The 13,081-nt window shown below is 44.4% G+C and overlaps 2 protein-coding genes across 11 annotated transcripts in view; one reads left to right on the top strand and one right to left on the bottom strand.

Annotated features, from left to right (window-relative positions):
* Window positions 1–13,081, bottom strand: part of LOC135095743 (palmitoyltransferase ZDHHC20-B-like) — a 53,616-nt gene that overhangs the window by 24,775 nt on the left and 15,760 nt on the right. For 6 of the 10 annotated variants that reach the window (XM_063996806.1, XM_063996811.1, XM_063996815.1 and 3 more), the window contains exons 1-2: window positions 1,418–1,536; window positions 248–396 (exon numbers count right to left, since the gene is read on the bottom strand). The gene's annotated coding sequence lies outside the window, so the exon portion shown is untranslated. Of the gene's footprint in view, window positions 1–247; window positions 397–1,326; window positions 1,347–1,417; window positions 1,537–4,069; window positions 5,282–5,407; window positions 5,549–13,081 lie in introns of those variants that run through there. The other 4 variants (XM_063996807.1, XM_063996808.1, XM_063996809.1 and 1 more) reach the window with 4 other exon arrangements.
* On the top strand, window positions 5,412–12,784 carry LOC135095696 (mucin-2-like). Its single transcript, XM_063996709.1, has 3 exons — window positions 5,412–6,205; window positions 6,659–11,030; window positions 11,539–12,784. The coding sequence occupies exons 1-3, from the start codon at window positions 5,412–5,414 to the stop codon at window positions 12,274–12,276; spliced, it is 5,904 nt and encodes a 1,967-aa protein (XP_063852779.1). The 3' UTR covers window positions 12,277–12,784.

Raw genomic sequence — 13,081 nt, 5'->3', positions numbered from 1 at the left:
TTAGTCACCCTTGTTATGTCCCCTGTGCCACTTGAAGACCTCCACCGGACCCCCTCTTAGTCACCCTTGTTATGTCCCCTGTGCCACTTGAAGACCTCCACCAAAAATACATCTTTTATTAACACATCGTAAATTTTCCCTGATAAAAATTGATGTTTTTTTTAAGAATACTTCAACAAACTTAAGATTAATAAAGACATTCCTATATTTTATCATCATTTCACTTAACTACTTAACACACACTTACAAGATGGCGTGTCCTTTGGTGTGGCAGCAGTGGTGGCAGTAGTAGTGGTGGTGGTGGTGGTGGTGGTGGTGGGGGGAGGGAAGTGGAGGAGGAGGGGGGTGGGTTGTCTCATAGTCCCTCTGCTGACCTGTACAGGGGGAGGGGCACCTCTGGAGAGAGAGAGAGAGAGAGAGAGAGAGAGAGAGAGAGAGAGAGAGAGAGAGAGAGAGAGAGAGATAAATAAGTAGACTGGTTACTTAAATGAATGTTGTAAGAAATGAATAAGTTTTTAAGTGCTTAGTAACCCAAATTTTCATAACTACTACTACTACTACTACTACTACTATTGCCACTAAAAACACGCCTGTCTATTTCCACCAACCACCCGCATCCACACATTTGTCTAATCTTTTAAAGCTCCCTATTGACTCAGCACCAACACCCAAGAAAGTCATTACAATTAGTTCTATTCATCCAACACTCCATTTGTGAACCAATTCTTTCCTATCTCTTTTAAAATCTACCTTTATCAAACTCGGGCCTGTTACTTCTTGTCCTGCCCTGATTACTGGCTCTGAAAATTTGTTTATCACCCTTGTATACGTCCCCAGTTAAAAAGATATGGGAAAAATGAAGGAAGAAGAGATATAAAGAGAGGGAAGTGGGAAAGAATGATAAGAATGAGAGTAAAAAGAGATTTGAATGATGAAAGGTGAGAGAGGAAGGAAGGGAGAAGGAAGAGAGGAAGAAGAGGATGAGAAGATATAGAAAGTGAAAGTAAAGGAGGAGGAATGTAATAAACAATAAAGAAAGAAATAAAGAAAAGGAAGAGGAGGAAAATGACAACAGGAGAAAAACGAAAACAGAAAAACTAACGAAAGGAGGAATAAGCAGAAAAAGAAGAGTAATAATTAATAAAAGCATTGATAGGAAAATGAAGAAAAAGACAAAGAGAATAAAAAAATAACTAAATCGTTCATGAGAAGAGGAAGGAGAGAAAGAGAAAAACGAAGAAACGCAGAGAGAGAGAGAGAGAGAGAGAGAGAGAGAGAGAGAGAGAGAGAGACGAATTCACAATCACACGACCTTGACTAACACACCTCATTTCACCACAATTCACCACATTTCTCAACACCAACGCTCACCACACCACCCATCTTGTCCCCCTTCCCTCTCCCCCCCAGTAATTACCGGTGAGTGCAGCAAAATCCGCCCCGGCAACACAAATAGTCTCTCTCCTGACAAGAATTAAGAAAACAAATCTATATATAAACGTCACAAGGATGATGCATATTAGGATCCGATTCTCCTTAGTTCCCTTATGATCCTTCGCTTGTAGGGTCTTGACTTTATTTTCTTAGGTTCTACACGCCTATTTATTCAGTCTTCGGTTTTAGTTTGTTATTTCTCCTTATTTGGTATATGCTTTTTAATGGTTAATGTATTAATATATAGCTGCTATTTTATTTCACTATTATTTATATCTATTGTCTATTTAGGAGTATAAGGTTCTGTCTCCTTACTGCTTCTATGACTGTTTATAGAATTCGATCGTCTATTGCTTGGTTTCCGCGATGCGCATTTTTCTTACCGCCAGTTTTGTTTATGTGATAATTCTGTTTGCTCCATTAAATTTCAGAAATATATAACTGGTACTTTATCTAACTCTTATTTTTATATATATATCATCTATTCAGTAGTATAAGGGGAATGATGTCTCTTTGGTGTTTCTATGACTGGTGTGGTTTTGTTACTTCCTTTATGATTTACGGGAAAATGCTATTATCTTTATCTTTCTTGTTAATCTCTTAGGTCTCAGGAAATTGCATGAGAATGATAACGATGGACTTGTTCTTCTGACATCTCTCTCTCTCTCTCTCTCTCTCTCTCTCTCTCTAATAGTAGTTCTAAGTATGTCAATATCATCATTATCAGCAATCTCTCTCTCTCTCTCTCTCTCTCTCTCTCTCTCTCTCTCTCTCTCTCTCAACAGCACACTTATTCATAGAACTGCCTTCAAAAACATTCTTCTAAATTTCATATAAGATACAGACTGAAAACACAAGTGGTGCCAAAACCTAACCCTGAGGAACCCTGCTTAATTATTTATACTGTACCAAGACTACCTTTCTATTTTAAACTGCTATTAGATTTCTTAGAACTACGAAATAACGAGAACCAAGCAGAGATGAGGAGGAGGAGGAGGAGGAGAAGGAGGAGGAGGAGGAGGAGGAAGAAAAAAAAAAATAAGTAGAGAGGTTGGAAGAGGAGGAGGAAAATACGAAGGAAGAAATAAGATAGGAGAAAAATAACCAACGGATAATTGAAATAAGTGTAAGGAATGCGAAGAAATACAACTGTGTGTGTGTGTGTGTGTGTGTGTGTTTCGCCTTATAGAAAACAAACGTGACTTTCCAATGCAGACACTTCTCGTCTTCGTTACAAGTGGCAGCTCCTCTCGATCAGCCCGCTAACAAGCCTCTGTCTCATTAACAGTAAGGAGTGTGTGTGGTTTGGGTATAATGAAGTGATTGGCGAATAATAATAATGATAATAATAATAATAATAATAATAATAATAATAATAAGAAGAAGAAGAAGAAGAAATTAAATTAAGAAATAACTAGCTAACGAACTGAATAAGTAAATAAATAAATAATAATAAAAACAGAATAGAACCGTATAATTTACCATTGAAAGGAAAAAGTGCAGGTACTGGTCAACTCTTGCACTAGTGAGGTGGACAGGGCAGCGTTCACCATTGAGAGGGATGAAAAAGTGAATAAGGTATTAACTCTTGCATTAATTAAAGTGAATGGACAGGACAGAAATGCAGAGTTCCAGAATTTACCAGTGAAAGGCACGAAGGGGTAAAGGTGTGGACAACATAAATTTACTACAACACGTATATTCATAATTGTGTTTTAGTGCATTAAGCAGATACAAGAGAACGAATTCAAACAAAATAACTCTTGGCTAACGCTGGAAAATTCATCTAATATTCACCTCTGATAATGTAAATAATTATCGTACAACACAATCGTTATTATCGTTTACTTTTAAAATGGTTCCTTATGAGGTAAATAATTATCGTACAACACAATCGTTATTATCGTTTACGTTCAAAATAGTTCCTTATGAGATGCAAGAAATGAGTTTACGAGTTTTAATATTAATGTTTTATCTCGTTAATGGAAGTGCATATTAAGGTGTGTTGTGATATTACATATAAATGTGAAAGGTATATTTGTGTCGAGAGAGAGAGAGAGAGAGAGAGAGAGAGAGAGAGAGAGAGAGAGAGAGAGAGAGAGAGAGAGAGAGAGAGAGAGAGAGAGAGAGAGATTAAAAAAAAAATCAAGAGGAAGAAGTGTAATGAAAGAGTAGCGATGCAATACAGTAAAAAGAAAAAAAAAGTTAGAGAAAAAAATAAGAAAAAACCAAACTTTCATTCTCTTAAATACTGTATTTCGTTATTTGCAACATGGCTAAAAAAAAAAAAAAAAAATGGAAAGGAAGAAATTTCACATACTCGTACACACACACACACACACGGCTGTCTATCTCTCACACACGTATATAAGTAAACAATGTCGTCTTCCGTGAATTTTTTTTTTTAATCACACACAACCTTTGGCAGATGAAAATGGCGCGAGTTTAAAGAGTACGATAATCCATTACCACCAAGAACTAAAAACATAGGATAGTTTACATATCACAATAATATTCAAAACGCTACATGAAAGATCGTTTATTGCATTCAAAATCTGTTACTGACCTAACGCTCAGTCTTTCGATGTACAGCGGAATGTTTTATAAATATGGATCAGAATTTCTCCTTGCTTACGTGATGGGAAGAAAGGGAGGGGGACGTGGCGAGGCTGGGCAGGGCGGGGCTGAGGTAAGCTGGGTGGGGTGAGGGAAGGCTGCAGTGCATGGCAATTGCAACACAGTGGTCGAGACGAGTCGTGCAGTGAGGCGTGTGGTGACTGCAACCTTCTGCGACGGTGGCGGCGACGCGCTGACGTGGCCCCAGCCTGGCTACCACAGCTGTCTCCCAGAAAACCCACCACAGGATCTTCGCTTCACTATTCCTGGCACTAACACACGCTGGCGATCTGTCACTCACGCTGGGGACTGGAGGACCTCTACCTAACACGTCTGTAACTAGGAAAAATTGAGGCTCCACTGGCCACATTTGTCGCAGTGGCTATCCAGCGATTTGAAGAGAGAGTGAATGCAATAAACAAGTTCTAATGATTTTTACACGTCAGAAAACAATACAAGACGAAATAAATTAAAGTTCCTGAGGTTTCATTGCCTAGATTCGGCCACGCGTGAATTCACAGATCAATAAACAGCAAAGTCTAAGTATTTCAAATCTCGGAAAACGCAATTACGAAATAACTGTCCTGAGGTTTCATTGCCAAGGTACTGGCCGAGAGTTTAACCACAGGCCAGAAAACATAACTGGACGAAATATATGCGCCTATAGGCCTTTCCAAATTTGAGAGCAGGACTGGATGAGAGAAAACAAGAGGGTCACATCAAAATATCATAACTGGTTGAGAAATTCATAAGCAGCAAGTTTGAAGGACTCACAACGCAAAGAACAGGACTGGTCAAATTAGCCAGTGAAGGAAACGCAGGAAGAATTGATCCAATGAGAGTGTGGCAATAGCTCACGTCTTCTTCTACGTGGTACAAGTCGGTTCCAGTCACGGCGTGGTACAAAAACAAAACACAGTATGAATAATCTGTTTCGTCTCCTCCTCCTCCTCTTGTTTCTTTAGCGAGCCAATGCAACACCCAGCTCATTAACTCTGCCAAAGCAACAGCCCGTCACCTTTGCCATGGCCTCTGTAGCTTTGTAAGGTTTAACAAGCATAGTCGAGATAATATTTGATCCTCATTCTTGCAGTTACTGATGCTGTGGTGCGCTAGTCATTCTGTTAGGTGAAGAATACTTAATCATTGGTTATTTATTTGTTGCAGTGCATTGCTTCTTGATTCAGTGATATAATAAGGATGTTTTGTGAATTTTTAAGTGAATGCGGGTTGTGGCAGTAGTGGTGGTGGTGTTACAATGAAAAAAAGAGAAAAAAAAATCTTGTTCTCTGATTTTTACGTGTTGTAGTGCATTTCTTTTTGATTCATGATAAAATTAAGGTATTTTGTGACTTACCAGGATGCGGGGTGTGGCAGTACTAGTGGTGGTGGTGGTGGTGGCCTGCCTCTTGGGTTACTGCAACGCCTCGGCCACCAGGACAAAGCGCCAGCTGAGTGACTGCAAGGCGCCAAACTGTCCCGAGGCGAAAGGAACCTCGAACTTCAAAAGCAGCGGTGGTCTTGAATCAGGCAAGCGCGGCTACAGGAAGGGCAAGAGTTCGTCACTGGATGAAAAGGACATCACGCCTACCACTAGGAATGCAGGGAAAGAGGAACGGCCGCCACAGAGACAGTCAAAGAACAAATGGAACTTCGCTTCTCTGTTCGGTATCCATACTACTACCACCACGGAGAACCCAGACACCTGCGGTACTAAAATTCCTGAAGGGGCGGACGTGAATCCTATAAACAACAGTACTTTCATCACTCGCTTTGGTATCCCAGGCTTAAACACGACCAGCGCTACCAGGAACACTAAACCAGACCACGAGGAGATCCCCATACAGAAAAAAGACAAGAATAAACCCCAAGGCAGGAAAACAAAAGGGAAAAAGGAAATACACGAAAAAGACACGAAAGCGGAGGAAAAGAATGATAGACAAAAGAAAGATACGGAACCAGATATAAATGACAGGAGAAAGAAAGCGGTTGAAGACGATGATATTATGATCAGTGAAGTGAAGAATACGACAGTGACTACCGTACAAATTTTGGAGGGTGTGAAGGAGCTGGGTAGTGTGTGTAATATGAGCCATCCATCTTGTAAACTCTGCGTGTCCTGTTTTGGAAAGGAAGTGAAGAATAATCCAACACTGTAAGTTAATTTTGAAGTTTTCGGTGTGCAAGTGATAGAAAGATGCACAGACACGTGGATAAGTGATTGTATTGAAGTTTAAGTTGTTTTATATTGTTACAACAGCGATAGTATTAGAAGAAATAGTGTTTTATATGAGTTTTGGCAATTAATTGAAAAATGAATAGGCTCGTAGATTGGTAAGTTATAATACTGAAAATTCCACTAGCGGTTTATTATGTAAAAAGTAAAAATAGAAGTAGTTTGATACAAAAAAGTCTCCTTCTCTCATGAATTCAAATTTCTACCTAGTACGTATAACAGAAAAATGAATAAACACGTATATCGAAATTGAAGTAGTTTGGTTATGTAAGAAGTTAGAAGTACCATTAGTAGTAATAATAGTGCTTTATATAACTAATACTCTCTCTCTCTCTCTCTCTCTCTCTCTCTCTCTCTCTCTCTCTCTTGCAGAGCCAAATTCCTGGATTTACTTAAGGTTATTTGCGAAACGACTTGCTGCCACCCACCCATTTCACCGCCCATTCCAGGCCAGCCCATCCCATTACCTATTCCAGGCCAACCCCAGCTTCCTTTCGACCCACCTCCCCTCGTCTTCCCACCCATTCCAGATCAATCTCAGCCTCACCCCATTCCAGGGCAGCCCATTCCAGGTCAACCAATCCAGCCATACATTCCAGGGCAAGCCATTCCGGGTCAGCCATTCCAGCCACGCATTCCAAGTCAACCCATTCAACCACCCATTCCAGGTCCTATTCCAGACCCTCCCATTCCAGATCGAGTCTATCCAGCCCTCATCTTTCTGCCACCCATTCCAAGTGACAACCCTCAGAACCCCATTCCGAGCCAGATCTACCTACCACCTATTCCAGAGAACACTTACCCATCACCAAAGCCCATTCCAGAACTTATTTTCCCTCCATCCATTCCAGGCATCTACCCACAAGGCATTCCAGGACCTACAAGCCAATCACCTATTCCAGATGGCACCTATCCATCACCCATTCCAGCCAATACCATTTCAAAACCCATTTCAGGCCTTAACGACCCATCACCCATTCCAGATCTCACCTTCCCTCCACCCATTCCAGAAATTAGCTACCCACAGCCCATTCCAGTCTACACCAACCCATCCTCCACTTCAAACCTCACCCACCCATCACCCATTCCAGATCTTATCCTCTCACCCATTCCAAACACTACCTACATACAGTCCATTCCATCCCCAAACTACCCATCACTAATTCCAGGCTATAACTACCCATACCCCATTCCAGGATTAAACTACCCATCACCCATTCCAGCCCTTCCTTATCTACAGCCCATTCCTGAACTTATTTCTCCCCCATCCATTCCAGACCATTCCAAGCCTCCACCCATTCCAGGAAACACTTACCAGCATCCCATTCCAGGCCTTACCAACCCACAACCCATTCCTGAAATTGTTTTCCCTCTACCGATTCCAGAAATTGGCTACCCACATCCCATTCCAGGCTACACCTATCCCATTCCTACTTCAAATGTTACCAGCCCACCATCACCCATTCCGGAATTTGTGTTTCCTCCACCTACTTCAGGGAACACCTACCCACAACCCATTCCTAGCCAACCTTATTCATTTCCCATTCCAAAACTTGTCTTCCCTCCACCCATTCCAGGCCAAATCTACCCATCACCCATTCCAGACACAACCAGCTCACCACCCATTCCTGAACATGCTTTCCCCTCACCCATTCCAAGCAACACTATTTCAAAACCCATTCCAGGTCTTATCTATCCCATTCCTGCTTCAAATGTTACTAGTCCACCATCACCCATTCCTGAACTTGTCTTCCCTCCACCCATTCCAGGCCAAAACTACCCATCACCTATTCCAGTCATTCCTTACCAGCCCATTCCAATTCCAGATAGTTCCCACCTGCAACCCATTCCAGAAACAACGTCACTACCCATTCCAGGAGCATTCCCATCACCCATTCCAGGCAACACTTACCCTATTCCCATTCCAGGTCCCATTCCAGGCTATACCTATCCTATTCCTACTCCAAATATTACCAGCAAACCGTCACCCATTCCCATTTCTGATCTTGTCTTCCCTCCACCCATTCCTGGAGAAATATACCCATTCCCCATTCCAGATCCAGGCATCGAACCCCCCATTCCAGATCCTGCCTTTCGTCCCCCCATTCCTGGATTAACGTATCTACCACCCATTTCGAATCTCACCACCCCATTCCCTATTCCCCATAATTACCCGTACCCCATTCCAGTCCTTCCTTACTCACAACCCATTCCTCTTCCCATTCCTGGATTAAACTACCCACAGCCCATTCCAGACACAGCCACAACACCACCCATTCCAGAACTTACTTTCCCCTCACCCATTCCAGGCCAAACCTACCCATCTCCCATTCCAGGCCAAACCTACCCATCACCCATTCCAGGCCAAACCTACCCATCACCCATTCCAGGGCAGAACTACCCATTCCCCATTCCAGGCCAAACCTACCCATCTCCCATTCCAGGCCAAACCTACCCATCACCCATTCCAGGGCAGAACTACCCATCCCCCATTCCAGGGCAGACCTACCCATCACCCATTCCAGGCCAAACCTACCCATCTCCCATTCCAGGACAGAACTACCCATCACCCATTCCAGGCCAGACCTACCCATCACCCATTCCAGACACAAGCACCTCACCACACATTCCAGGAGCATTCCCTTCACCCATTCCAAGCAACACAGTCTCAAAGCCCATTCCAGGCCTTACTGACCCATACCCCATTCCAGAAGTCAGCCACCCACAGCCCATTCCCGGTAACACCTATCCCATTCCCACTTCAAATGTTACCACCCCACCATCTCCCATTCCAGATCTTGTCTTCCCTCCACCCATTCCAGGCCAAACCTACCCATTCCCCATTCCAGGCTTAAATTACCCATCTCCCATTCCAGGCTATAAATACCCATCTCCCATTCCAGGCCAAACCTACCCATTCCCTATTCCAGGCCAAACTTACCCATCTCCCATTCCAGGCTTAAACTACCCATCTCCCATTCCAGGCTATAATTACCCATCCCTAATTCAACAGCCCATTCCAAGTAATACAATATCAAAGCCCATTCCAGGCATAAACAACTCCATTCCCATTCCAGATCTTGCTCTCCCCCAACCCATTCCAGAAATCAGCTACCCACAGCCCATTCCAGGCCATTCCTATCCATCTCCCATTCCAAACATTACCAGCCCACCATCACCCATTCCTGAACTTGTCTTCCCTCCACCTATTCCAGGGAAAACTTACCCATCACCCATTCCAGGCCAAACCTACCCATTTCCCATTCCAGGCCAAACCTATCCATCACCCATTCCAGGCCAAACCTACCCATCACCCATTCCAGGCCAAACCTACCCATTTCCCATTCCAGGCCAAACCTACCCATCACCCATTCCAGGCCAAACCTACCCATCACCCATTCCAGGCCAAACCTACCCATCACCCATTCCAGGCTTAAATTACCCATCACCCATTCCAGGCCAAACCTACCCATCACCCATTCCAGGCCAAACCTACCCATCTCCCATTCCAGGCCAAACCTACCCATTACCCATTCCAGGCCAAACCTACCCATCACTCATTCCAGGCCAAACCTACCCATCACCCATTCCAGGCCAAACCTACCCATTTCCCATTCCAGACCAAACCTACCCATCACCCATTCCAGGCCAAACCTACCCATCACCCATTCCAGACCAAACCTACCCATCTCCCATTCCAGACACAACCACCTCACTACCCATTCCACAACTGACTTTCCCCTCACCCATTCCAGATCTTACCAAACCATACCCCATTCCGAACCTTGCCTTTCCCTCAGGTATTCCAGAGAACACTACCCCACTGCCCATTCCAGAGAAAACTGCCCCCCTGCCCATTCCAAGCCACACCATCTCAAAGCCCATTCCAGGCCTTGACAACCCGATTCCCATTCCAGACCTCACTTTCCCCAGACCTATTCCAGAAATCAGCTACCCACAAGCCATTCCAGACTATTCCAGTGCAGATAACACCTACCCATCACCCATTCCAGATTCTAGTAACCCATCACCCATTCCAGATCCAACTAACCCACCTCCCATTCCAGATGTTACCTATCCAGCACCCATTCCAGCCCTTGTCAGCCCACCACCCATTCCAGACCTTATATTCCAGACACCCATTCCTGATCAACCAGTGAACAAACTCAGCCCTATTCATCTTTCATTCCCACCCATTCCAGGCCAGCTTGTCTTCACTCCCACTCCAGGTCTATTCCAGCCTTCCAATTCACCTGTTCAGCCCATTCCAAAACTTACATTCCAGCCCATTCCAGACCAACAGAATTCCCAGCTCATTCCAGAACTTCCATTTCAATCAATTCCAGACCAACAGAATTCCCAGCCTATTCCAGAACTTGCATTCCAGCCCATTCCAGACCAACAGAATTCCCAGCTCATTCCAGAACTTCCATTTCAATCAATTCCAGACCAACAGAATTCCCAGCCCATTCCAAAACTTACATTCCAGCCCATTCCAGACCAACAGAATTCCCAGCCCATTCCAGAACTTGCATTCCAGCCCATTCCAGAACCTGACTCCCTTCACACTCGTCTGCAATTCTCTCATCCTCTTATTTCATCCCAGACTGAGGTAGGACCTTTAACTTCCCCTCCTAGCCTGTCTCCCTCTAGTCAGTCCACTGGTGCCCCCTTGCTCAGTGTGCTTAGCCAGTGTGGTAAGATCATCCCACAGGGCAGCGAACAGGGCCTTGCTACTATGAAGGTGAGTGTGTGTGTGTGTGTGTGTGAGGGTTATAGTGGAAGTTATTGGGGTTTTCAAGGGTGTTTTTGTGGTTCTAATGGAAGTTATTTGGTTTTCAAGGGTGTTTTCATGTTTCTAAGGATAGTTTAAGGTTCTATGAATGTTGTTGGGGTTCTCAAGGGTGTTTTCATGGTTCTGAGGTTAGTTTAAGGCTCTAGTGAAGGTTGTTGGGATTTTTAAGGGTGTTTTCAAGGTCCTAGTGACAGTTTAACAGGATGTATTGATGCTTGGTTAGGTTTTCATGATTATAATAATTTAAATGGCTCTAGTGGAAGTTTTTGGGTTTTCAAGGGTGTATTTCTTATTGCAGTTATAGTTTGACAAGATTTTTCCATCAACAGGAAAAACACTTATGAGAACCTAACTAACTGTCTATGTGGCCTTTCAAAACAGTCATTGTGAGAGAACAAAGCACTCAAGAACATAAACCACCACACCATCAAGTCCACACACCATTCATCCTTTGCAGAAGCTGGAAAAGTTCCCTTCGTTTGCCAGAATCCTCAAGAAGCAGCCCCACATTGGCAGCGTGGCGACGGTGTTGCTCTGTGGCGGGTCCCTCATCCACCCGTCCCTGGTACTGACCGCTGCCCACTGCATCGCCACAACACCCAGGACACATCTGAGGGTGCAGCTCGGCGCGTGGAGTTCCCAGGGGGCGGGCATGGCGCAGGACAGAGACGTGACAGCAACAGCAATTCATGACCAGTACAACAAGAAGACACTCAAGCATGACATCGCACTACTGCAGCTCAGCCAGCCTGCCACCCTGACTCCTGACGTGGGGCCTCTCTGTCTGGGGCATGTCGTCAGCCCTGCCAAGTGTCTCGCCGTTAGCTACGCAGAAGGGGACGGACTAGGGACCATGGAAATACCAATCTGGCAGAGTGGGAACTGCCAGAGTAAGCTTGGGAAGATAGAAGTGGAGGGCCAGACTTTGTACCACCACTCCTTCATCTGCACCAGTAGTCTGTTGACCTCCAGCAGGAGCACCACGCCCCACAACACCATCATGCCATCGGACAAGAGCAGCGGGTCCCCGTTGCTCTGCCAGGACCCCAGCGACGGGACGTACTGGCAGGCTGGCGTCATGGCATTCGACATTCCCTTCACCTCAGGCATCACCGGCGTGTACGTCAACATCAGCAAGGAGCAGGACTGGATCATCGACACGGCCCAGCAGCTCGTCACTCGGCTGTCTGGGTAGTGTGGTGGCTCGCTGGGCCGTGTGGTAGTCAGTAAGGAGCAAGACTCGTTAATGCAAGTGAAGTACAGCCATCCCTCGTTAGGCACAGTTTCAGTTTCCCCAGCTTCACTGTTCCATGGATTGCTACACATCACAGAACCACAAATTCAAAGAGGAGGTAGCAATGAGAGGCAGCCTACCAGAGTACACTGCATTTTTTAACCTTTTTGTAGTTAATTGACAAACTTGTAAGAATGTACATGCAGTTTTTCATCATTTAAACAAGGCTTTTGGGGGTTCAAGAGTGTTCTTAATAGGTACACTAATTTTCCACGGATTTCCCTTACTCATGAGTGTGCCTGTTACTTGGCTGCTGTGGGTAACGAGGGAGTGCTGTACTGAACGATGGAAGTACATCTGTGTTAGGAGCAGTGAGGAGCCAACACAGCCCAGCATTTCATTACTTATCTGGGAGCTCATTTGACTCTTAACCAACACACGTCAGTCAGCGCGAGTAGTTACGAGGGTGATGGAGGGATTGGCATGCCTCCTATCTCTCCATGGCTCCCCCAGTACTTCCACACGCACTTTGAAAACATTACATTCTTCTAGCTTGGCTGCCTGTCACTGCCCTACACTACAGTCGCTTCATTATCTTGTGTGGGTTGTCTTGTGTGTGATTGCCAGCCTCGTATAGACAGTTCAAACAGGTGTAATTGAATTTAGGTAGTTTTTAAAGTAATTTCTAGGTATTGTTACACTATGATTATCATTTTTGTGTATCTTAATTTAGTGTATTGTAACATTTGGTGATTTTATGAAGTTT

The sequence above is a fragment of the Scylla paramamosain genome, unplaced genomic scaffold (assembly GCF_035594125.1).
Source record: "Scylla paramamosain isolate STU-SP2022 unplaced genomic scaffold, ASM3559412v1 Contig1, whole genome shotgun sequence".
NCBI classification, from domain to species: Eukaryota; Metazoa; Arthropoda; class Malacostraca; order Decapoda; family Portunidae; genus Scylla; species Scylla paramamosain.
The sequence above is the reverse complement of the archived record's forward strand: the minus strand, read 5'-3'. Positions and strand labels throughout refer to the sequence as shown.